General features: G+C 38.7%; 1 protein-coding gene across 19 annotated transcripts in view; it reads left to right on the top strand.

Annotated features, from left to right (window-relative positions):
• INPP4A (inositol polyphosphate-4-phosphatase type I A) overlaps positions 1 to 26,871 on the top strand; it is a 96,995-nt gene that overhangs the window by 38,403 nt on the left and 31,721 nt on the right. For 12 of the 19 annotated variants that reach the window (XM_015850873.2, XM_032441632.1, XM_015850910.2 and 9 more), the window contains 11 exons: positions 14,858 to 14,921; positions 16,230 to 16,445; positions 17,281 to 17,325; positions 18,684 to 18,802; positions 18,920 to 19,036; positions 20,504 to 20,583; positions 21,643 to 21,796; positions 22,716 to 22,806; positions 23,558 to 23,705; positions 26,215 to 26,345; positions 26,655 to 26,759. In XM_015850873.2, the coding sequence (XP_015706359.1) occupies positions 16,340 to 16,445; positions 17,281 to 17,325; positions 18,684 to 18,802; positions 18,920 to 19,036; positions 20,504 to 20,583; positions 21,643 to 21,796; positions 22,716 to 22,806; positions 23,558 to 23,705; positions 26,215 to 26,345; positions 26,655 to 26,759 (1,096 nt within the window). In that variant the 5' untranslated portion in view covers positions 14,858 to 14,921; positions 16,230 to 16,339. Of the gene's footprint in view, positions 1 to 11,627; positions 11,738 to 14,857; positions 14,922 to 16,229; positions 16,446 to 17,280; positions 17,326 to 18,683; positions 18,803 to 18,919; positions 19,037 to 20,503; positions 20,584 to 21,642; positions 21,797 to 22,715; positions 22,807 to 23,557; positions 23,706 to 26,214; positions 26,346 to 26,654; positions 26,760 to 26,871 lie in introns of those variants that run through there. The other 7 variants (XM_032441645.1, XM_015850886.2, XM_015850879.2 and 4 more) reach the window with 2 other exon arrangements.

Here is a 26,871-nt window from a genome sequence, read left to right as displayed (position 1 = left end):
TTTTACTTGGCTTCTTTGGATTTAGGTTGTTTGGCCGCTTGTGCTTTTGATCATTAACACACAGTGTGAGACTTACTGCCTTCTGTGTTGCCCTGGCAGTTTACTTGTTGTGCACAGGGAAGCCTGTGTGATAAGTGGACATCAAGAAAACCTGTAGAGCTGAACAAAGGTATGCAAGTTTAGCCTGTGGTAAAGATACATTCAAAGGCAGATTTTTGGGCAGCAGCTCATGACCAGTGGAAGAAGAGCTTGCTCTGAAGTGAAAATTGTGGTTGAACTGATGTGTCTGTAGTGACAAATGATGGGTGCAGTACTTAAAGTCAGTGACAGCTGCTGCCCCAGATACCTCCTTAGTCTGACAAATACTTAAATTTGCAACTGTCTGCTGGTGGAAAATTGCTTGTTGCTTAGATACTAGTTTGTCTCAGCACCAGGTTCAGAACGGAGCTTAATTCTTTGAGTAAGGGCTAAGTAGTGTACTTTCTGCTGTTGCAAATACTGAGCTATTTGGCATGGATTGATCAGCAATTAGGACATCGATCCAGTCATTCTTTAGCAGGATTATCTATAAGATTGCATGAGAGAAGTGCCACAGCAAGAAGCCTTTTAAATGTACTTCTGGCAACACTGTGTTTAGTTCTCCAGTTACTTGTTTATTAATAAGTGCTTAGCTTGTGTTTTTGTGGCTTTAAAGTGCCTAGAAGAATGTCAGGAGAGAATAGTGCAACTTCTCATATTTTTTCTGTTTCCTAATTAATTGTTACATACTGGTAATGAGTAGTTATTGTTCTGTGGAAGAAACAATTGTGTGATGATCTCACAGTCCTTACTTGGAGAATTGCCACAGTAAAGAAAAAGCAGTTTATGGATTGCATTGTTAATGGTTTAGAAGGGGGGTGTTCTGCTGGAAACACAGAGCTTGGAATGGTGATCCAAGAGGGTAGAAAGCAAAGAGAGAGGACTGAGAAGACAAACCTTAAAATGTGAGTTCGTTCTTTTTCAGAGTTCCTGTTTTATTAGAGTTGAGGCCAGCTCCCTTAGATTTAGAATCTATGTCCCACTTTGGGTGTGACCTTTTTTCTCAATTCTGGGTTTAATTTAGCTCTGAAACATGTTTTGCTGGCTATTAAACGTTCCAGTTCTAATTTGAAGATCTCTCTTAGCCTTTCCCTGAGTGCTGACACTTGGACCATCTCAGACTTGCATGGCTGTCACTTATAGGATTTCCAGATAAATAGGAAGAGCATCACTTGAACATTTCTGGAGGAGGAAAATATTATCATGATCATTATATGATCATGAGAAAGATCTGCTTTTAAGTTTCAGGGAAAGGACTTCTCACATTCCTGTTGAAGAGTGAGGGAGAGGAATTTGCAGTGAACTTTTCTTTCTCATCACAATTAGGTTGTTTGTAGGTTTTGTTTTTTGTCATTGTAGTGATGTTTTTATTTGGTGTGGGATGGGGAGGTTGGCTGACAGAAACAGATAAAAACAGAAGTCTTGTTGGGTTTGGAGTACCCAGGTCTGCCCAAAAACTTCTGTAGATCACTATTAAACAAGAGATGTTGGAAGACCACTTTAATCCCATTTCATACTCTTTAATGGTAGATACTTAAAAATCAGAAAAGAAGTCCCTTCTGAAGGTTCGTGTTCCTCTGTGCAGTTTGAACTGGCTGCCTGTTTTGCTTAACGATGGTACAGTTCAGTGAGATGTATCCCATCCACAGAGTATGCACCGTGCTTAACCTTTTCATGGGGTGTTTAGTCACAGTAAACACTGTCCAGATGGCCTGTTCACACAGATTCTTAACTATGAATAAAAACTGAAATATGCTCATATAATTAAGCAGAGCCCCTGTAAACTGCATCTCTGCTAAACTTGTATGCGCTATAAAAAAGGAGGTTGTTCTAACTTATATGGATCTTTGTCACAATGTTTTTAATAGTATGTTTTCTGTTTGGATGGACTATATGCTATAAAAACTAAAAATAAAATGTGCTGAGGTATTTGGGGGGTGGGAGGATTGAAGACATGAATGACAGGCAGAGAATGTCAATTCATTCAAATGTGCTTATACTGATTCTGCTTTGAAATGAAAATATGTCAATTTGGGAATCATTATGTACAAGATTGTTCTGTAATTTCCATATTAAAGAAAAATCTGAAGACCACTCCTGCTGAACTTTAACCCTAGAAATGCTTAGAGCACATAGATGAGGGGGTCTGAATGGTATATTGTGGCTCAGGCCTCTGTGAGAGTGTGATTGTCCTTGAAAGAAATTTAAAAGTGCATTGTCTGAATTTGTACTTCCGTGTTGACTTTTTTTTTGCCCATTCTGACATGAGCAAACAAAGACAAAGAATCAAAAAGCACAACTCAGCTGTTACCACCAAGCTATGTTGAGTGGAACATTTGAAGTCTGATCTCAAGTTTCTGCGAGGAAGCGTTTTCATTGTGATTGTAGATGTTCACTTTGGTGGCTGACTTTCCTTTAGTCAGATGTGCTGTGATTTTGGGAAGGTGATTTATGGAGCTGTCCCAGGCAGTTGCTAAGTATTTTCAAACATTCAACGTAGAGATATAGCGGGAACCGGTTGTGTGGAGTAAAGTTCAGCTGTGTAAACCTACAGGTTTGGTAGATTGTCCTGTAAACACCTCTTATAATGAGGTTTCCACTGCTTCACTTGGGAGCTTCATCCAGGAACAAAGAGATTTCCACTTCGGGGTGTGGAAATCTTTCCATACAGAAATAAGATAACATCTTTTAGGAAAGAAGAGTGGTAAAAGCAAAGTTGAAACTGTGACAAATTAATGATTCAGATATTGTAGAATCATAGAACTGCTCAGGTTGGAAAGGACCTTCAAGGTCATCAAGTCCAACAGCAGCCTAACCACACTACCCCAACTCTAACAACCTTCCACTAAATCATGTCCCTGGGCACCACATCCAAATGGTTTTTAAACACATACAGTGATGGTGACTCAACCACCTCCATAAGGAGCCTATTCTAGTGCTTAACTGCCCTTTCTGTAAAGAAGTTTTTCCTGATATCTAACCTAAACTTACTCTGGCACAACTTGAGGCCATTTCCCTTGTCCTGTCACCTGTCACCGGTGAGAAGAGACCATGATAATGACCATAGTATCATGGTAATAATCTCTTTATAATAATAAGAATACAGAGAAGGTAGTTAACAGTCAGTCTTCATTCATTTAGGCCTGGTACCATCTTATGCAGCACCAACCAATTTTTTATGTGATGTTACCTGCTGGGAGAAGAGTACTTTCTGGTAATGTACCTGTATAAGTAGTTTAGTTTGTATCTGATTGTAATTTCTTGGATGTTTTTGAGCATTTTAGCAGAAGATGTTACTGTTTTCACATCCCCGTATATGATGGTTTAAGCTTGGCAAAGAGTTGCACTGGTCAGCAATATGAGTGATTTTGATATTTTCATCGTTAGTGAAAAAATGTTACCACTTCTTTTGTTTGTTACCATTTCATATTTTATAGGCTATAGAAATAAGAACTAAGGAAAAGAGAAATTAGAGCGTAGGGGTAGGAATTAATGCAAAAAATATATATACACTCTCAAACAAATGAGTTCTTTACTAATTCAGGGGTGAAATCTTTAGCAGTAAGCTGAAAATGACTGTCAATGAGGAATTCTAAAGCAATATCTTTCATAAATATTTCAGAGGAGAGGTAGCATTTCATCTATTTCAAACTTTAATGTTTTAGAGTTTATTTATTTCTTTGGTATTTCACTATGAATCAACTTTAAAATCCATATACTATAATGGGAAGAAAAGCCTTTTCTATTTTGGATTCGTAAGTATGACAAAGCTTTGTTTTGCATGGTGCCTGTTGGTGCATTTGTCCTGAGACAAACAATGGGTTATATGTGTTAACCCATTTGTTTTGGTGGGTTGTCCCAGAGTCAAATAAAATTGCCATCTTTTATTTCTTTTAGAAGGAAAGTAGGAGAAGAAAGGCTTTTAGATAGTATTTTATGTCAAAGGAGGGAGAAATGGAAAGCGAAACTTCTGGAGGACTAATTTTTCAAGAAGACACCACTGGGAGCAGTGGTTATGGAACCTGATGGGCAAAACAGCCACCCAGAGCTTTAGAGTGAGTGGGCTCATGCGACTGTATTTTACCATGAAAGTTTGTTGGTATTTTTTATGCTTTTTGGAGAAATGTGCATGGTGGTACTCCAGATTACCTGCAGTTGACAGCTTGGATATCTTGTTGTAAAGGGAAGAGACCGCACAGACAAAACATTTCTGATGATTTTTCTTCAAGTCTTTACAATCTTAAAGCAGCTTGCCACTTCACTAGTTGGTCTTGTTTAAAAACTGCTTTTTCTCCTTCCCCAGAAGCACCAGAAAGTACCAGCAAGTACTTGGCAACCATAACAAGACATCTTTTATTAGATTAGACAATATAAGTCTACTAAATAGAAGCATCACAGAATAGTCTTTGCCCAGCTGCATCTGTAAGTAGAGACAGTATCGACATATTGTAACTTAATGTTTTAGCTCTGAAATCATTTCACACAGAAAGATGCTATCTCCTGTTCTGAGGTTGTTTTCCATGCTAGTGATCAAAAAGGAAAATCTCAGCGTGGGAGCCAAACTGTTTGTTGTTGTGAAGGTGCCTGAAAAACAGACATGACATTTAGCACACAGTCATCTTGCCCAGGACTGGGAAGAAAGTCATAGTAGGCTGTAAACTATTGACTCCTGCAGTCTGATTTGTTATCTTGGCTGAATGAAGAATTATTTTCTTATATGACAAGTTAGATTGGGAAAATCCACTTAGCTAAGTCTGAGCAAACTCTTGTGTTGCTTATGCAAGAGTGACTTGTGGGTGTCGCTGCTAAGGAAAATAGAATATGCTTTACATACGTTATCTTGGCAGAACCACTGCCCACTCCCAGGTAGAAAAGGCAGACAGAGCTGCAGTTTCATGCTGTTTCCTGTTACATTTGAAGCACTCTGATAATTTCACTTACAACGCAGTAGTGTGATTGTGTAGCTCATTGAATGTGGAGTTGTCCTTAAACTCTTGTGGGCTTTTCAGGATGCAAGACTTAACGAGCGCTCAAATTTGTTAAATGCATTCTGATATTGATGTTTCTGCGCCATCCATAGTAGCCTGAATTTCCACAGGAATTTGAGACTGTTATTGATTCAGTATTAAAAGACCTGCTGGGCTCAGGTGAAGTAGTAGCGTTTCAGCCAGAGGTGCCTGGCTTCACTCATCATAGGTGATGCCAAACTCTTTGTTTTTTAACCCACTTTCATTGTTGTTAGTAAACTATTATTATTATTTTTATACCTCACTAAGAACTATTTATCATGTGGGATTTGAGTTGCACTTTGTATTTTCTTTGCTTGAAAAGATGACTTTTTTTTTTTTTCTTAATTGAATTAAGCAGTTATTATTAGACTTTCCCTTTTCAGAGCTGGAAAATGCCCACAAACGTTTTGCTCACATTTTCCAAATATAAATCAACTTCTAAATTGAGAACAAACATGGAAAAATTTAGAATGTTAACTGAATAATTTGTGTAGTTCTGAGCGTATGGAAACAATGTAAGATGAAAAAATTACAACCTTGGAAATCATAGTCATCTGGTTCTTACAATGTGTAAGGCGGTGGTTTTACACTGTCAGTCAACTGTGCAAATAAGTTCATGAAAAATGATTAAGGAAAGTAAACTTACAGTCAGTAGCTTTAAATCAGCTGATACTGAAGAATTGTTTGACTGGTAAATTTTCCAAACAAAACCAACAGAACACTTTTCTTTCCCTCCATTTCTGTTTATTCACATAATCAATGTATCTATAGAAGTGACTATATTGGATGATGTGAATACATCTTCTATGCTTCTAACAGCTATTTCATTTACTGTATTTTCACATAGCTAATAACAGTATGTTAATAACTTCATTTTTAAAAGCTTTACTACAATAATTTTTGTCTTGATTCATTTGTTTGCTGTTTCATGATTTGTATTTAAATGAAAAATATAAGAAAGATGTTAAACTATTGTAGAGCGTCCACAAGAGGGTTAAGAAGCCTGTCTTCTTGTTTCACCTCTGCATTCCTCTTCTCTTCCACTCAGATCCTCTCTTGCCAAGCATTTGGTCACCCAGGCAGTGTTGATCCAGTGGTAAACTAAATGAGAGAAATGATCTGCTCTAAAACTGACCCCCAAAAAGCCTGGCCAGCTTTCAACCTTCCTGCTCACTGTATAGATGTTCTTTGGCACAAAGAGAGATGAAGCAACTGAAGGAACTGAGGCTCTTTAGTCTGGGGAGGAGGAGGCTGAGGGGAGACCTTATCACTCTCTTCCAGTACCTGAAGGGTGCTCACAGTGAGAGCGGGGTTGGTCTCTTCTCACTGGTGACAAGTGACAGGACAAGGGGAATGGCCTCAAGTTTTGCCAGGGCAAGTTTAGGTTTTATCAGGAAAAACTTCTTTACAGAAAGGGTTGTTATGCACTGGAATAGGGTCCCCAGGGAGGTGGTTGAGTCACCATCCCTGGATGTGCTTAAAAGCCGTTTGGATGTGGTGCTCAGGGACATGATTTAGTGGCTGATAGTTAGAGTTGGGGTAGTATGGTTAGGTTGCTGTTGGACCTGGATATCTTGAAAATCATTTCCAACCTGATAAATTCTATGATTTTCAGGAAGTTTTCAAATCAGAAATGACTGAGAACTGTTGATAGAAGAATTTAATGATGACCCATTTCATTTTGTATTACTAAAGCTGATCTCAATTCTCACAAAAGTTAACCTTTTATTTAGATAGATAATTTTTGACTGTTTACCACAGCCAGTCATTACACAGTTCTTATTTTAAGTCAAGCAGTAACACTATTAAAAAGTTGGAGTTTTATGATGTGATGTATTATAATTCATAGCGGTATCACTGTGAGTGGGCAATCATTTTGTGTTTTCAATGGCAGCAAGTAGATTGTGCCTGGAGTATAGCTGTTATCCCAGCAATCACAAACTGTCCTGACAGTGTTATGTCTAGCTCTCATTTTTTTCATAGTTAGTCCTTAAGGACTCTTTAATTGAAGCTGCAGAGATGAGATCTGCATAACTTAAAAAGCTGGGAACTCAGTAAAATTAGCGCTCCAAAAATTTATCTCCAAAAATAAAAGATTTATCTCCAAAAATACAAGAAGTCAACAGCATCTGTTGGTGCAGGTAAAGTGTGAAGAATGGCATTATATTCTGTGTCAGCTCTTTATACTCAAATCCTTTATACGGACAAAGATTAAGTGCACTTATATCTAAAGCCAAAAAGCTCTTCTTGTTGATATAAACAAAATCTTTGCAGTCTAATCCAGGAATCATTATTCTTTCAGATTGAGTGATAACAATCAGATAAGTGCTTAATAGAGTTGAAATGGCTGAACACACACTGTGCCTATCTCTTTTTCCTTCTTTAGTGCCCACTCTGCCTGTACTTCTCAGGACATCTGTTATCATTCCAGGCCTGTACTTTTCTACACAGCCTTGTAGTTTTGGAGTTGTAAAATCATGATGGTACCATGCAAAGATAAACAGAAGTAAAAGCAGTCAATTACAGACATCTAGGCAATCAGCGAAAGTGTTGTGAGAGCTGTGCCAACTTAAAGTTGCAGGTGGGTCAAGAGCAGTTCAGACAAAGCAAGCCTGAAAAGCCCACATCCTTAGGCCTTGCAGCCCCTCACAAAGCTAATGGATTGTTGCTAGAGCTGGCAGTGTGCTGTCACTGGGCTGCAGGATGACAGCACTGTAAGTGCCAGGGATGAGCTGTGATGTTGCACAAGATGTCATGTTACTGGTGAGTGTAAAGTATGGGGGTCAAGGTGTGATCAGAGCACTCCTACAGTGCTTGTCTCCTGAGTCTGGGGAAAAAGAACCTGGAGGCACCTCACAAATCCCAGCCCTGCTCATTATATTGTTTTTCTCAGTCTCTTACACTTCCTAGTCAGAGGAGGCTGTGGGTTTAATTAACCTTTTGCTCCCAGCCAGTCTTTGTACTCATCTTTTGGTCCTGCTCTTTTGCCAGAGGGCATTTCCTCTCCAGTCTTGTAACCTGTTGCTAAAAGCAGTTTTGATCAGATGGAGGACTGTGAGCTAGTGTAGCTGAAATACAGATACCTGTGCTCATCTGTGTCAGAAGAGCAAGGCAGGGAACTGTGGGCAGAAGCATCATCCCCGCTGCCTTGCCTTGGAGAGTTGACTGCTGAGCTTGGCAACATGCTTATGAATTTCTGAGAAGGTGTGGGGAGAGGAAGACAGTAATTCTGAGTCACCTGCAGTAAGCGAGAGAAGCTGGCATCACTGTTTCTAGCTTTCAGCATAAAAAAAAAAAAGTCATGATAGTGACTTATTCATGAACTTAAAGAGAAGTAAACAATTTGGAATGCATCCTTTACATTCCCAGGCTTTTCTGCATTTGTGAGAAGCTTGTCCCAGAAAAAGTAAGATTCTGATCAATTTGGCCTGTAGTAACATGTCAGTTTTGTAAGGCATGTTAATGCTTGGAGAATTGACAAAACAATGACATTTAAACTCCTATTTTCAAGTACTGAATGCTGCAAGAATATTTGCCCTTTGTCCTCACATATAATTTGTATCTGTTTTGTGCCTGTTGCTAGCATCACTGCTGCAGTTATTATTTCTTTTTTAAAGTAAACTTCTGTTTACTGCCCTTTGTATCACATCAGTTCTGGAAAATGTTCATTAGCAGCTGCTGAAAACATGCCAGTCAGTGGAGGTTACAGATATTTGAGAATTGTTTTTAAAGACCCCATGCACCAGAAATGTGAAATCCATGGCTACAGAGTGTAGGAGGCCTATTTTTTTCTGTGCATTTTGGTCTGAAATGTTTATTATGTTTGGTCTGTCAGTGGATGGGAGGGAAAGAGAAGAATGCCATTACAACAGAGCAGAAAGGATGTTGCACAGCACATGCTGCAGCTACACAAGTATTTGCTGTCCTCTATTGTTGAACAGCCTCCTTTAGTCTGTACTGCATTGGAATGAGGAGATATGCATCTCTTTAGTTCATCAGTCAAATATGGCAGGTTTCGGTATATTCCAAATATTTTTCCTGTATGTTTTAAAAATGGCTTATGTCTGTCAGTATACGTCTTTTCCACATGGTAGTTTTTCAGTAGCTCTGCTAAAAGTTAAGAATCCATTTAGTGAACTATGGTTGGGTCCTGGTGGCAACAATTGAGTTCATGTTTGACATAGACTTAGATTTTTGCAAATGTGGAGGAATGCATCTTCTCTTCACATTGGTATGCAACTGCTTCTGTGTTAAAAATATATAAGCAAATAAGTTGATCAGCAAATTTAAATATGTTCCTGATTTCTATGAACAATTTCACTGGGCCTTGCTTGTGTCTTCCTATTACCCTTTTCTTACCTTACTAACTTCTAGTGCTTCTGTTTACTGCTGACAACTCCTACAAACGTGATTGCTGAAATGAAACTATTGTTGTTGAAGTAAAGAAGTATTTGTTTCTTGGAAATTTCAGTTTTAACCTGTTGGGGTTTTCTGACAATCATCGGTTGGTGCCCTTGCCCGTGACCCGGAGCAGGCAGGTGGTGACATTCTATGACCTCTGAGAAGTTGCTTCTGGGTTTGATGGAAAATGAAACTTCCATTTGTGAAAGAGAGATGTCTGCAGCTGTTTTGTGCCTACATAGCAGAAAAGCGTGGACAAATTACTGTGCCTCCAACCCTGCCACTTCCTTTTGCTCTTCCTCTTCTCATTACTCTTGATGAGAATGCAGCTGCTATAATGATGCAATGAAGGACAGGGGGATGTGTGTGGGGAGGAATAGGGTCGCACATCTGCATCGTCTGACCCAGAGCACACCTGCTGTGTTGGGCCCTGAATTTGGAGGAGAGCAATGTCCCTTTTAGATGTCCCTGAGCCTTCTCATGCTTCTTCCCCTGTGCATATGCTTCTGGATCAGTTTTGAATGTGTAACAGCTGTATCTTGCTTAAGGCCAGCTTGGATTTTACCTCTGCTTAGCTTTCCTCAGCTCCTCAGAGCAGAAACTGAGGCAGACATTCTGACTGCCTTCTCTATGGCTTCTCCTCACAATTTAGATGAGAAAACAAACCAAATCTTGGGGGTCTTTGGCCCAACTCCTAGGAATCTGGACAGGATTTTCTGGATGAATTTGAAGTCTCTGTCAGTGCCAGCAAATTAGAGGTCTCTGCATGCTTTCTGAATAGATTTTCAAGGAAAATATGACAAAAACCTGGCAGGAAACCAAAGCAGCTGTTGGACACGCACCCCTTCCTCTGTTGTGTCTTAGAGGGTCATCTCACTGCTAACCCACAGGGCAGTGAAAAAGAGTTCCTATCACTGTGACATCCATCCCAGCGAGGCATTGAAGTGAGAACTGTGGTGGGAAGTGCAGCCTATTGTTGGAGAGTGTGGAGCTGGATGGTTATGTGTTCAAGCTGCCATCATCCCACCACTTGGAAGAAGGAGTTTATATCACTGCAGAAACAAATCCAGGGAAGAGCCTTGCAGTCAGACCTCTCCCACACTGATTTGGGAAGGTTGGAGTAAACAAACAAATCATTTCATTCTTCAGGAAAAATAAATGAAGGCAGCACAAAGGAAATAGATATCTGGAAGCAAACAAGAATTACTTCATTAGAAAAAGCATACAAAATTGTTGCCATTAGTTACTGTCTTGGCATGCACAGTATAAGAAGAAAAGGTGTATCAGAAATACACGCACAAACCACAGTTTAGAAGTACAGAACAAATGTTGATAGAGAATTGTACATCAACAGATTTGTGTTAGTCACATCAGTTTCCAGTTTTGCTATGCTGCATCAATCCTGTAATAACCTTTATGGAATGTGACTCCCACATGAAAATTTATTTCAGATTTTCTAAATATATGATGCTGTGTCATGTCCTGTGTCAATTAATTATGTCTAATTGAAAACATGTACGTTAGACTAATAATTCATAGATTTCTGGTTTGCCCCCTGCTGCTACTATGTATTTTTAGTTATATACATGTTTCAAACAGTGAGTGTAGGAGTCACGGCATGTCAGAGCAATACTTCATTACAAATTAAGAGTGCTTGGGTGGTTTCCTGTGTGCATGTGACCTTTGGGTGAAGCACTTTTGTCTGACTGAGAAAAAGCAATGTCAGGAAAATAAACTGACATTTAGTCTGTGACCCCAGAGCACAGCCCTGTTGCACAGCTGAAGCTCAGTGTAACCCAGTGGTTTCAGAGCAGAACGTCAGATCTGATCACCCACATAGAGAACAATGCTAACTGGTTCATCTTGTGATTCCCGAGTTGTTTCAATCAGAATAAACTAGTGCTACATCAATCTGTGAAAGGGCTAAGTATTACACATAGGTGGCTCAGGCTTAGAGAGCTTTCCATCTTTAATTAACAGCAGAAGCGAGTCTTCAGTGCATATAGATGCATCTAGATAGCTTTCACTTCTAGTCATAACCTGCTGGGTTTTGTTGTTTGTTTTTCTGCTGTTCTTCCCTTCTCCCCCATCACTCTCCTACAGCAGGAAGAGCTCAGAGCGGTTATGCTGTTTGTTCTTCCAGTTAGAGCAATGCAGTTTCTGCACCCGGAGCATCACGGTTGTGATGAAAAACAGCTTTAGAAGCAGGAGGCTTCAGGAGGATGTCCAAAGGACCATTAAATTCAGAAGTATGTTTGCAGTCTAAATTTCTCAGCGGCAACTATGTTATTCCTTATTCTTGTGGGTCTGTGTGGGTAGTGTGAGAACCCCTGGTGATGTGGGAAGAAGTCTTCCCACGTGCGGGAAACTTCACCATAACATATCTGTATGTTTTTTATGAAGCACATAAAAGTTAATTTAGAGAAAAGATTGCCTGTAAGCTGCTACATTTTCTGTTGGCTAAACAGTAGAGGAGGCCAAGGGAGCTGGACTTCAGACTGCTAGGTAGCAAGGCTCATCATCTCTGTGGCATTATACTGTGCTCACCGTCATAAAAGCTCTTCTGCAAAACAAAACAGAGCTGAACGTTTTCTTTTTTAGTTAGCAAACCTGTGTTTTACATTTAATGCTTACTTTCATGTGTGGGCGTGCATAATTTGCTTCTCATAGAAGGGAGTACTGAAAAAATAGAAGTGTTGTGATCATGTGTGAAATTAAAACACTACCTCATTAAGCTAAGAAGAATGCTGCTTGTATTTCAGTTGTGAATATAGACAGATAGTCATAATTTCCAAAAAGAAATGTGCAGCCTAAATTACACTTTTCTATTAAAAGTATGCGGATATGTTTTAGAGAGAAAATTAGGTTTTTAGATTGAGTTTGCTGAAGCTTCTCATGACTTCATAGTGAAACTTCATAGAAGGATTAAGAATAAAAAGTGTGAGTTAGGTTTGTGCATAAGTAAGTGTGAGAGGGTGGAAAGGAAAGAAAAGCAAGCTACTTCCTGCTGCTAAAATGGCTTTTTATCTAAATATCACTGAAAGGTCACCTTTAAGGATTTGCATGCTGCACAGATACATTCCTTGTAACTCGCTGAGACTGCATCCTTGATCAGGAGGGCATAAGGAGGGCACAAGAGATGGTTCAGGCCAAACTTTTAGTCCAGCAATGACTGGACTTTTTGTAACTTGGGAGTTTAGGACAAATAAATGAGATATAATTGATCTTACGGCTGTATCTACGTTAGCAGCTCATTTCAGATTAGGAGTGCATTTCTAAAGTGAACCTTAGTTGTCTCTGTTGCTGCATTTTTGTTCATAACTTGTAGCAAGTGAGTAGTGCTTCTTTTGCCTGAAACTGTTGGAGAGAGTGCACTTCACGTGCTCCAACCACTGATGTGCATTCAGTCCACGGAGACAAATGAGTACTGGACTGTGGTGCTAAGAAACACGTTGAAATTGTGTGCCGTGTGGATATCAGCTTTCAGCACCAGCTGTTTCATTCTACAGACCTTATCCTTACCAACATAGATATATCCTGTGTATTGCTTCCATGAATTTAGCAGGAATCTGACTTTAGGTATCAAGCTCATGGCACTGACTTTTTGCTGTTACATACATCAGATTCAGGACATTCAGTGCCGTTGAATGAGTCAGAAGAGCAAAGTGCTTGTGAGACTGTAAAAAGTAGCTGTTAATTCATGTCAGTCTTAGGAGACTTTTTCTGGAGCCAGGACATAAGGTAGCAGGCCAGAAGTGTCCTGAGTGAAGATCTTTTCTTCTGGTCCTGTACATTTTGCAAAAATTAGAGGCCAAGTAAATATTAACATGACAGTAGGGAGGCTTGGTTAAAAGCTTTTTCTGCACAATGGAAATAATAAGTTTCTGGTACTGGAGTCAACAACAGCTTTTCACACTTCCATTGATGCTGAAATTGAAAACTGTGCTTGCAGAAAATGCAAAGCAAATAACATATGCTGTCAGCATCCTCATTTGCAACATTGGTAAGGGCAAAGTGAAAGGCTATGTATAGGTGCGTTATGCCATGTTTAAGATGGTATTTGCCTGGATGTGATGACTGAATGATATCAACCCTTTGGTTCCGACTTCAAAGGGTGGTATCTGTCATAGGTACCAGCTTAGGAAACTGTCATCTGTGTTTGTGATTCCTTTCAAATTTAAGGTATCTTGCCTCCATTGATTTATATTAAGAATATGGTCGTGAAGTTGTAAGAATTGAGGTGAGTGTAATTCAAGAGCACCTATTATTTGGATCTGTCAGTCCATACAGTGACTGGAAGTCATCTGTGCTTGGGTTAGCACAACAGCGAGAGGGATTCATTTTACCCAGGTGCAGCATCAGACCTAAGCAAGTCATCTGAATTCTTTTTAAAATGAGAGTGAGAGCTATCTTTGTGAGGTGATTCATCCCATCTTCCCTGGAAAATGGTGAATCATTCTCTGGAAGTGTATATGTGTCATCGTCAACTACGCATAGAACCTGGGCAATGAGGTGAGATCAAATACCTGCCTCCTACGCAGATTAAGTTAGATGAGATAAACCCTTTCCATAAGTGCTCTTAAGCAATCTTGGGTTATTGATATGGCTGGCAATGAAATCCAAATGTCAGACGAGACTACCTTGTGTCTTTTGTTGTGGTATGCCATACATGCGAGGTCTTGAAAGACTTACCCTGTTAATGCAAATGTACTTGAATTAGATGATTCCACTAGCAAGTGCAGATCTTCAGTTAGCCTGCAGTAGATATTTGTAAGGAATTCACTTTTCCTGTATGCTTGTTGCTAGCTGTTCGTAGAAGCCTACCTCGCACTGTAACTTCACCCAGTGAAAAAGCAGCCCTACATCCTTGTCTTTTGAATTTCTGTTTTTGACTACTTTGCACGATCTGTCATCATGATGGTGGAAATTTGGAAGTCTAGCGGTAGCAAAGTGAGTGTAGTAACAAGTGATATCTCTTTCTCAACATATTACATACATTTGTTTTCCTTAGTAACACCAGGCTTTTCTGTAAACATTTTTACTTATGTTTCTTATATCCATTCCACCCACTCACCAAATACTGACCTGAAGTCTGTCCTTTACCAGCATAACTTTTATTTCTTAGTGTTCCTGCTCTCACAGGTTATTATTGTGACTGTAAGAGTGTAAGAATCTGGCTGTATCATATTCATCAGAGAATGATGAGCTTCTGTATTTGCCAGTATTGTTGCTCTTAGTTTACTGTAAACTTTCATATATGCTTTAGTAATCAGAACTGGAATATTTAATTAACAGTAATTTTCTGTTGACAGTGAGTTACATTGTATAAAGGATTGTTTATTCATACTGATTATTTTGTTCTTCTTTAGGAGTGGACTTAATCAATGTTATGACATGCAAAATCCATCCACACATGAGGAAAAGAGCCCTCTTGTAAGTATGGTCAATGTAAGCTGTTGCTGCTAATTTAAGAATGTATCATTAGGTGATAAATCTGTAATGCAGCTTAATGGAATAGTTGAGAACTTAGGCTTGGAAAACTATTGCACTCAATAATATTTAGATAGAAATCATCTCAGGAAAAGAATCATTTTCCTCCTCTTCTGACTTCTCAAATGTTGAGCCTTTTAAAGGATGTCATCAACTATAGAGATTCTGGCTGAAAAAAGAGACTCTTGTACCTAACTGCTGTCTGACCTGTAGCTATGAGAACATGGTAATTATTCTCTAATAAGGTATTCATAGGATTTGGGGGAAGGGGCTGTGGCATCCTGCCTGAATCTCTTCCAGCATGTTTTATAGCTGTCATTTCATTAGATGCTTAGGTTGAATGAACTCACAAGCCATTAAATATCAAATTGCATAAAGAACAAATCAAAAAAGACATATTGCTAAAAGAAGGAAAAAGCATAGAAGAATGGAAGAACTTTGAAACTGATGGAAGTTTTGTTTGACCAGATCTTAGGACGTTCAGTGCTAAACCAGAAATGCCAGTGGTTCTCTAGTTACTTTACCACTTAAACACTGAAAGATAAAGAAAAGATAAAAAACTTTTTTACTGAGTGATCAAACACTGAACAACCAAGTTACCAAGAGAGGCTGCGGAATCTCCCAGAGCTCTGGAGGCAGGCACGATGCTGCTGTGTGCCACATCAGCAATCATCTTCTTTTACTTTTTCTTTATGTCATTCCAGTAATTCACACTCACTCTGGCCTGGAAGGTTTTATTTATAGTTTTCAGTATCCCTCTCTAATGGCTGTAGGGCCTAGAAAAAGACAGTTTGCTGACACTAATAACATTTCCTGCCCTTTTGTTCCATGTTCTGCCAAAGCGTTGTTCCTTTGTCCTAATCCCTTATCCTACCTCTGCAGAAAGGGGCCCCATCTGATGAATTTACTTGTGCTCCCTGGAGATTATGAAACACAGGAAACTTCGTTAAGGATGATTTAATAACTTACACAAAGGAGAAGAGCAGCTGGTCTGTTAACGGATCTCTCAGTCCCCATTTTCTGACAGAGGAGCCTTTCTTACATGTGGCACAGTCTTTAACAGTTTGCTGTAAAATGCTGCAGATATATGATTTACACACATTGAGTTATAGAACACTGGGTCTGCCTTGAGCGCTTTGTTTGGGTGGCTTGAGGCAGTTTTATGGCTGTAAGTTTGCTGGTATTAAAAAGAGCAGTAACTGATAGTAGCCTAAAATGCTACTGTATGTTTTTGCTCTCTTTATTGCTTAGTGTGGTAATGATAGAGGAATAGCAGTTGGAGACAACCTGCTGCACTCTCCTACTCCATAAAACAAACATCAGTAAAGCCAAGCAGCAAGAAAAGGCTTCTTCATGACAAAATGACAGCAAGAGAACACAGTCCCCGCCATGGTGCAAAATCCCGCACCATGCAACGGGCCTCCACCATTGATGTAAGCTCAGACATGCTAGGCCTTTCTCTAGCAGGTAAGTACTTTTGTGTCAGCTATCGTTTATTGCCCTTTCAGAATCTACCTTCTTCTAACATTACTGGGTTTTTTAGTTTCCATTCCTAGAAAATTTAGATTTGCCTGGAGTGAATGGGCAAAAGGATTTGTATTGAAAATACGGCCTTAAAATAGCCATTTAAAAAGCAGACGGAGTACTAAAATTGAGTAGGGAAGGGAAAAAAAAACCTAGATTTTGTATAGTTATATTTATCAGTGGAAGATAAGAGAAAAAAAAAACAAAAGAATGTCAAGGTTATCTAGGAAGAGTCTTGGCAACCTCCTAGTTTGACATTGTAGAACATTTTCAAGAGAGTTCAGGAAACTGAAATTTATATTCTTTTTTTTTTTTTTTTTTTATGTTGAGTAAATTAGCACTGTAATCCCTGGAGACTTCATTTGATTAGTGAGAGAGGCAGGTCTTTTCCAGCTTCCTCGTTCACTGATCACAGAGGAGATATATCTGGTTTAATAATTTGGAGCTAATAGTGGTTCGGACACTGAATGGCTGTAATCCTTTTGTTTTCCACTGAGATTTGGTATTTTGTATTCTAATGTTCCATATAATCTCATGTAGTTTTGCATGTTTTAGTCATTGTCTGAACATATTTTGTTGAATTAGATAATTTTAAGTATTTAAAATCATTTTTAAGAACCAAAGATTAGCTAATGAATGTATTAAATATTCACGGATGATTAAATGAAAAAGATTAACATTATCTACCAAATTTAATTTCTTCCTCTGTGACTGTAACTTCTGGGACAGGTTCAAAGCAATGCTTCACTAATTCTGTGTTTATTTTTCTGGTTTATAGGAAATATTCAGGATCCAGATGAGCCAATTTTAGAGTTCAGTTTAGGTGGGTTCAGTGTGTTTTGGGTTTTTTTTATGATTACTTAGAATTATGCTGTCTTTTATATGGGTTGTTGATTATGTCTGGATTTGTTTGTATGTTATTTATTTATTTTTTGTTTTGAAGTGCCTTTCATGTAGTGAGAATGGAAACTTTGCTGTGATTCTCACGGAGAAGTGGTACAGCTTTCTTGCTGCTTATCCAGTAGCTTTTGATAGATAGCCAATAGTTTTGATGTTTTTAAGTCTTCAGTTAAACATCTGTTATATGTAATTTTAAATCTTAACTATGTTGGTGTTATTTTTAAATGAGCATTACTATTACTAGTACCTTCTTTTCTGGGGTCTTTGCTGTCATGCGATAATGTGAGATTCAGCAGTGACCTAATTTCAGAGGTGCTTAAACAAGGGCAAGAAACTTGTGCGCTGGCTCTCCTCACTTGAAGAATAAGTGAGAAACATTTTCCTCATTAAAATTCTATCCACATTTTTAACTGCAGCATGATTTTCTTGGCCTGATTGTGTTTGGAGGTTTCTGCTCCTACCAGTATGTTTGAAATGAAAATTCAAAGATATATACATATGTCTCAAATGTGTGTAATTGTGTTATGAATAATAATCTTTACTAGAATATCTCTGAACTGAATAAGATAACTTATCTGAAAATATTTAAAATAAAAAATACATGGAGCTTCAAAGCTGTTCGGTGCACATTTAAACTCAAAATTAACTTGCATGTTTCATTGAAGCAGAGCTTAACCAGCTGTATCTAAGTAGAAATTAGCTCTGTATTTCAATATAGTTGTGCAGGGTCACTTGCTGGAAATTTTTATAGTTGTCTCCTACTCACTGTAGTCCCTTCCCAGCAGTTAAAATCTCAGTATCATGTTAGATGAGATAAATCACTGTTCTTTTGCAGTTGCAATTTTGCAATTGCAAGCTAGTAATACTTAGTAGTGCTACCTGATCAACATTCAAGGATTCCTTTTGGCTCTCGATGGCAGAATACCATTTGGTAATGGGATTAATGGAGTGTAACTTCAGATCAATTGCAGCCATGCTCATGATATTCCCAGTGGAACATCTCTGCATGTAGGCTGTTCTAATGAACTGTACCAGAGGGATGGATGTGCAGGTGTTAGAGGAGAACAACTTTAAATTACAGTTTTACAGCTTGGAGTGAAAGTGTTCAGGTTGTATGTTTTCTCTTTACTTGCACAGTGGTGAGTGATGACTGCCTTTATGGTGTATTGATAAACTGAACACTCAGCTCAAAGTCTGATACACGCTTTAAAAAATTAAAGTCTTACAGAAGCATGAAAAAAACTGTAAATCTAAATGTGTTTCTCTGTTACATACTTACAGCTTGCAGTGAGCTGTTAACGCCATCACTAGATCGAAAACCAAATAGTTTTGTAGCAGTGAGTGTAACTACACCTCCTCAGGCATTCTGGACAAAGCATGCACAGACAGAAATTATTGAGGTAGGTGGTAAGGTATTAAATTTAACATTGAAGCTAACACAAGAAGCATTTCCTCCTAACAAATACCACCTTGCGTTATTTTCTGCCTTTTTTTTGTTTGTTTGTTTATGATTACAGGGAACAAGTAATCCTATCTTCCTAAGCAGCATTGCCTTTTTCCAAGACTCTCTTATCAATCAAATGACACAAATCAAACTCTCTGTGTATGACGTCAAAGATAGATCTCAGGGAACAGTAAGTATTCTTCATTCTGTTGCCTTCCCATTGAGTGTGGAGCAAGCAAGTGAGAAGCGATGAGATAAAACCTAGTGAGTTTTGTGGCAGAAAGAAAGAGCTAGCTGCATTGATCCTGGAGAAAATAAGATGGATACGGGAGGAGGAATGAATGCTGCAGGATGGACTGAACAGAGTGGGGAATATTGCCGTGGGGATTGCTCCAGAAGTAATGCATCCTATTTTATTGTCTTGGCCCACAATGTCAGTGGTGAATGTTGGTGGCACGGCAGTAGAGGTTGAACTTTTCCAGCAATATTCCTTTACGTTTTATTCCTGTGCAACAGATGGCAGCAGAGGGGCATTCAGTCACAATGGTGTCTGACATTGAAGTGTGTATGAAGCAAGGGTGCCTTGTTGAATTCCTCCATTAGGAAAAAATGGCCACCCATTGATGTTTGACATTTACTGACTGCTGATGGTGACCAAACAGTGGATATGAGCACTGCGAGGCAGTGGGTGGTGAATTTCAGCAGTGTCAATGCTGACAGTGGCTCACTTCTGCTTGTGTGGTTTTTATGAGCACAGTATGCAGGGACTTGTTCATTGCTGGTGTAAGTGCATAGCTAATGGTAGTGATTATGTTGGAAAAGAGTGTTTTGTGGCTGAGAATTCACTCAATCGAGTACTGTAATTGTGCTCTTTGTATCTATTGTTGTTTCCATGGAAATAAAGAAGTGGCATTAACTGTCAGAAGACCATGAATGCTGAATTTGTCGTACAAAGAAGTCTTATGTGCAGCAAGATTGCCCTTAACTTAATTGTAGTCATTTTCATCTGGAAGCTGGCTATGCAGATAACGAGAGCAAAAATAAGGTTCTGGGGAAGAATATTTTTGCGTTGCTCTTGATAATTCCCCTGCCCTTATCTCTTGGTCATTCTGTCCAGAGGTAAGATTTGCTGCCTTATAGAAAAAAATATCCAAGTGCCAGCTCTCCCTTGTAACTCCTTGGGTCAGTGGGCAATTCAGGTCATTTATGCTCAGGCAGTTGCCCAGAATACTAATTCAGACCCAATGTATTTGCTTTTTCATGCTTCCTCAGAAGCAGCAGGGCTGTCTTCCTTTGTATTGTACTTCATGGGGAAGATCTGAGGAAAAAAGAATACCTCCTGAAGAGGTGTGCGTTTTGCAGGGAGCAAAGTTTGGATCAAGGAGGGACCATGTGCATACTGCTGGTGCATGTCCAGCTTTCTGTCCACCAGGAGCTCCAAATCCTTCTCCACAGGGCTGCTCTCAGTGAGTTCTTCTCCCAGTCTGTACACATCTGGGATTGCCCTGATCCAAGTGCAACACCTTGCATTTGACTTTGTTGTATCTCTGATGACTTTTGTGCCTAGTAATTTTATTTTGGTCTTCAGTGCTGTGCACAAAGGCTTTGTTTGTTGCAAAGTAAATAATTACAGCTCTGGTAATCATCTCCTTTCCAGATGTATCTGTTGGGTTCTGGGACGTTCACTGTAAAAGAACTTCTACAAGAGAAGAATCACCGGTTGCACTTAACACTAAGGTTTGTAATGTTTTCCTCTGTTTAGAAATTATCACTTTGAACACGTGATTAAGATGTAGTCTAATTTGTCTGAGTCTTGCTTTTATTTTCTTGTTTTTAAATCGTCAGCTACTCTTAAGGAAAGGAAAAAAGATTTTGTATTGCATGAACTTGTGGGACGGGAGTTTTTCAAATATGATGAATTGTGTTAGATATTGGTTCTCTCCAGTGTTGTCTTTTCCAGGGAGGTATTATTATTTTTTTTTTATCTTGGTTTTTGCAGCATATTTTAAAACATAAACAATCTTAATATACCACTCAGAATCTGTCTTCAATTAATAATATGAATCTTTGCCAAAATTATTCTGTGTCATGGGTGAGACAGAATAAATGGCAGTGAGAGCATAAGTGGCAGTAGTGGTAGATCTGGTATTGCTGTGTTTTTTGTTTTGTTTTGTTTTTAAGAACCAGCAGGGTTAGTACTTCTGTTATACTGTATTCTCATGCACCCTCCCACTCTCCTTCCCTTCCTCTTCAGACATATATTCCTATGGACTCAACATCCATTCCCAGCAGCGAGATTGCTGCTGACCTGCAAAGGTCAGGAACAAAGTTGTGTCAGTTCTTGCTGTGCAGCTGCTCGGCTGATAGTGGCCAAGGTCCCTGGGCGTTCTTGGCATTTGCTTCCATATAAGTCCCTGATGTGTGGAATCATCTCCCACTTCATTGTTCTTTCTTCCATTGAGGATCTTAACCTTGTTGACCAGCTAGGAGTGCTGTGCCTGATGCACTCCAGGATGTTCACTATATATATATATTTACTATTTACTGTGACAGACTAATTGTAAAATCTGACCTTATTCTAGTTTTACAGAAGTATGGAGGCATACACATAGTTTTAGATTGCCTTCTATTAGGAGATCTGTACAATGTATCCCTAAGCAGTGAGGATAGCAATTTCTTATTTGAATAGCTTATTGTAAGATCATGTAAACTTCAGTTGCAGAGATTCCTATTGAAAATGTTTATGAAATTCAAAGATTAATAGTCTTTTATAAGTGTTCCCTTGTTGATAAACAGGTCCACCTCCAAAAAAATTTCAACGCAGAGTATTTGTTGCAGGTCTGCTGAAAGTGACCGTGTAGGTAACATTACAGTTATTGGATGGCAAATGGAGGAAAAAACTGACCAAAGGCCTCCAGTGACAAGGTCACCTGATACAATTAATGGAAGGGTGAGTATAACCATTATAGCAGCTTCAGAAACATACACATTTATTGCCTGCAATGAAATAAACCATGTTGAGATCTGCTGCCAACTTTCATGTCCATTTTGTTATTTATTAGTGTTTTCCAATTTCAAAGTACTGTGAAGAGCAGTCTAATGGAGCTCTTTTTGCTCATGATTAGGGTTAAAATCTTGGGAAAAGATTTAGTTTACTGTGATTGAGCTTTAACTTCAAGCATTTATAGCTTTCATCTGAATAGGTTTGTAGCACTGTTTTCATACCTACCACATCGGTGAAGCCATAAGCAATTTCACAGGGAGCTTTATTTAAAAGAAATATCTTAAAGGATTTTAGTTAAACTGTACAGGTTACTTTAACATTGACTTTTTTGTGTGTGATCTAACCAGAAAGACTGAGTGCAGGTATAGGGATTTCTCAACCTAGACATATGCTTAAGTCTGTAAATCTTGTGTGCAGAAGATGCTGGTGATAATTGCAGCCATACCCTTGTACCACGGTCACAATGTGTATTAGGATCAGTTTGTATCAGGCCAAACCTGTAGTGGGCATGTATTGGAGTATATATTTCTGAAGCAGGCTTGAAGACTGTGAGCTACACTAACATTAAATAATTGAAGGACTGGACAAAATTTACTACTATGTTTCAAACTGTGCTAGTTTGAATTAAATAAGAATTAAACTAGAATTAAATAAGAATACTTGTACTGGAGTGATTAAGTGGGTTTATTATTTCAGCCAATGATAGATTTTGTCCACAGAAAGTGTATATGTAGTATTTTTTTAGACATATATTTTAAACATTGTGTTGAATGTTCCCTTTAAGTCTGTTTAGAAGGGTCATCACTGCATGTTTCCCTGGCACTGAGTTTTTCTTTCTTTCTTCCTGTGTTTTGTTTGTGTTTAGACTGTGTTACCAGTGGATGAAAGTTTAACAGAATCTTTAGGAATCAGATCCAAATATGCTTCATTACGGAAGGATGCACTACTGAAATCTGGTAAGCAGTGGGCTGTAACAAGTAGGATTTCAGTGTCCGTAAAAACTAACCTTCTTGCTCTCTGCTTTTGGCCCCAGGGCATTTGAGCAGATGTTTTGTTGGAATAGGAACAGTGTGCTCATTGAGCAGCCATTATAGGGATTGTGCAAGAACAAATTATTTTATCATCTGCACTATCATTTTCTATAGTAAAAGCAGCAGAAGCAGACTTTTCTCATTAGGTTGACTGTGCCATAGAGTTTTCCATGTAATTCGCTATTCATAAGCAGTGTTGGTTTAGCTTTTTGAGGGAGGGGAAGAGGGAAATAGAGGAAAACAGTTTTTAAAAGATTTTTTTTTCTTGAAGAAAGATGAGTTTTCCAGCAAATGATTGCATGAGAAGAAAATGTACAGTATGTAATAAAAGGAGTTCAGAAGTTGAAAGTCTGTTGTATTTCCTTAATGGTATTTAAATCATTTGGACACTTTTCATGTGAATGCTAGAAGAGGGGTCACTGCAGAATGTGCATCCTTGGAAAAGCTAGGCCGGTGCCTAGTTAAGGCAGATCTGTATATCAGTGTGTTACAGCATGGCAGTGAATCAAATCCACTCACTTAAATATGTATATATGTATACATATGTGTGTGTGTGTGTGTGTATATATATATATATATATATATATATATGTATATGTATACTGAATAGATTTATAGATTTTGTACACTTTCGTCTTAAAACCTAAGCATAAATAACATGGTTTTAATTCCTCAGTGTTCGGTGGCGCTATTTGCCGGATGTATCGCTTCCCCACCACGGATGGAAACCACCTGAGAATCTTGGAGCAAATGGCTGAGAGCGTGCTGTCGTTGCACATACCCAGGCAATTCGTGAAGCTTCTTTTAGAAGAAGATGCAGCAAGGTGAGCACATGCTGGTTTGCATAGGCAGTCACACAGCAGGGATGAGGCTGGTACTGAGTTACCAAGGAATATGTATAACGAATGTAGCTGTGTTAAAGCACAGAGGAAGGGAAGAAAAAAAATAAACCAAACAGCTCCTTGCTGATTGAGCTGTCACAGAGAACAAGATTTTATGTCAGAGTGTGGGGGCTGGGCTTCGCTATGAGATAACATGAGTGTACAGATGTGCTGATGGAAGAGAACTGTTGACATATTGAACAATTAGGATCATAGTGGAGTTATCTGCATATAGCAGTTATCTGTTCTTTTTGAAGCATTCATCACTCTTCAAGGCAGCATACTCATTTATTTGTTTAACGTCCCTACAGTTGTAGGCTGTGGTTTGCAGTGGGTCATATGGAGTGGTTTATGTGTTGTTTGAAAACAAAAACAGAATTTCCTTTGGGGTGGTAAAAGAATTTTAGCCTTATTTTTGAGTACTTGGTTTTTATTTTAGCTGTGTTTGAATGCCCCACTTAGAGGCCTAATTAAGCCTCACCTTAACTAAAAATAAAGCTATGTAGTGCTATCAGTGTCCTATATTAACACATTTCTATCTATTGGGATACTGTGAGAGAAAATCAAATGTTAATCCATATGAGCAGGCAGAAGTAGTCTACAATGGTGGCAAGCTTTTTTATGTTTTGCAAAATTGATCTCCTACTCATTATGACATACAGCTAAGATAACGTAAACATTTGCCAAGCTTACCCAGTAGGTGCCATCTGGGATAAACGTGATTTAAGATCTTGAAGATTATAAAAGGAAAATTTAGGATGAATGGGAAAAAAAGACGTGACTTGCTGTAAGAATGTGGGCAGTGAATTTCCTAAAAGCTTTAACCATAAAAAGTGACTGATCAGAGGCTCTTGTTAAAGTCATACAGAGATAAATGTATGCATACTGCATGCAATTCCAGGTTAGTAGCAGCCCATGTGATGGCTAATATGACTCTGTATGCTCTGAGTTGCATGGCTGAAAGGTAAACTCCTCATCTGTGTAATCTGCAAGAAAGATTTCCTTCTCTTGGTTCAGCTGAGGTAAATCACAGTGACGAGAATACTTTTCTGCCATTGCTTTTATGTTTATAATGAATAATTGTCTTTCTTTAAAGATTTGTTACTGCTGAAATAGTACCCTGTTATGATATAGTGTGTGAAGTGGTACATAGTTTGTGTTCAGCCCGATTTCTCAGACTTTTCTCCAATCCTCTGTAGCCCAGGGGAATGCTGAACAGCTACACAGGCACAGCTGCTTCTGTCTTAACGATATGGTAACTTGTCAAATGACTTTGGATTAATCACAGCTGTTGTCTCTTACATAAAGCTGCTCTGGTCCAGAACTCTGTGAAAGGGAATGTCTTACCAGGGGAATGTTTTGACTACCTGACTGTTTATGATGTGCACATTCTTTGCTGTCTTAGCCACATGGAATAAACAAGGAAACAAAGTTTTAAGCTGTGAATTTGCTTCAGGAAGACCTTGGCTCAAATGCCCGGTGTGCTTTGAGGAGGGCACTTGACTAAGTGGTCACAGTAGCATCTTATGCAGAAACAATTTACAAGATAAAACAAGAAGTGTCTTTTTCCTTGTCATTCATACATACATTGTTGCATGTAGGAAAAACAATCTGAGGCTTTTTCTGGAAGTTTGTGTCATGTTAATTCTGTACTAATTACTGTACATAGAAATTGTTCTGCCAAATGTTGCCTCAAATTGTATAAAGACAAATGGTTTAAGTTATGGATTAGGGATATTGAGAATCAGCGGCAAAAAATCTGCTAAATTTTTGTGACAGATGATTGTTCCAGCTTTTCTTAAGTGGTGGTCTGTTGAATTCTTCTGTCCAGGAACTTTTCTGTTCAGATCTGGGGGTACTCAGTCATCCTGTATTCCACCTAAACTGAAACTTCAGATGAGGACTTTGTTGGGTGACCTTCCATGTTTCCAAAACCTAATCGATGGTTTCACTTCTTAAGCCTTCCCTGCCTGGCCCTAAAAACTGTCCTGTAGATAACCTGGCCAGCACAGATCTTCCTTGTAGTGTTGGCGCTGGTCTCCCAGCTAAAGTCTGTCACAGTTGTGATTTTTTATTAGAGAGCCACCAAAGTTCTCTGGAGTGGATCTTCATTGTCACAAGTCACCTGACACAATGGCAGTGCCCACCATTTGCAAATCATTGAATAGTCTGAGGGCTCCTTCAGAAGGTGGAAAGCTTTGGTTTTGACTAAAACCTGGAACTCTTGGGGTACGGTGTGTTCTGCCTGCAAAGAACCTCAGTTCCCGGGGAGAGAGAACACAACAGCTGTGCTTTGGGACATGTTTGGGAGTGTCTTCCTAGTCTGGTGACTAGGCTTGACAGGAGTGAGTTCAGAATGCAGTAGCTGAGAATGGTGCTACGTTTCTATAATGTGAAACTTAGTCAAGCAGATAGTGGAGCTCAACCTCTCTTTTTTTTCTTCTTTCTCTAGGGTTTGTGAACTAGAAGAACTGGGAGAACTATCTCCTTGTTGGGAAAGCCTTCGGCGACAAATAGTTACTCAGTACCAAACAATTATTCTAACTTATCAGGAAAATCTAACTGACCTGCATCAATACAAAGGTCAGCAAGATTTATTTTTTATAATAAAATTACACCTCCCATTGCACTTTTTAGTAAAAAAAAAATACTGTTTTTAGATTATATTTATTTCTTAGCATTAGGTATGAGGTTAATAATCATCTAGGAATACTTGTCTACTCTGTTATCCTCTTATACCTAGATGTGTAGTGAAATTATGAACCGTACAACATTGTATGTTGTTTCTCTGCTTTTCTTTCAGCATGTAGCAAATGATGAATGAAACCCCTCGAATAGTTTTGCTTAAGCAGATGCAGAGTTTTTATACCGTCTTTTTTTCTGATTTCCTAGGTCCTTCATTTAAAGCCAGTAGCTTGAAAGCTGACAAAAAATTGGAATTTGTTCCTACAAATTTACATATACAAAGAATGAGAGTCCAGGATGATGGAGGATCAGGTACTTGCTTTTTTCCTTTCTTTCTTCACTTTGTTCTGTTTCTTGTTTCATTTTTCATAGCCAAATTTCCACAAACTGTTCTTTGTTATTAATACAACTTGGCATTTTTATA

The sequence above is a fragment of the Coturnix japonica genome, chromosome 1 (genome assembly GCF_001577835.2).
Source record: "Coturnix japonica isolate 7356 chromosome 1, Coturnix japonica 2.1, whole genome shotgun sequence".
Taxonomy (NCBI): domain Eukaryota; kingdom Metazoa; phylum Chordata; class Aves; order Galliformes; family Phasianidae; genus Coturnix; species Coturnix japonica.
This window is presented reverse-complemented; position numbering and strand designations above follow the sequence as displayed.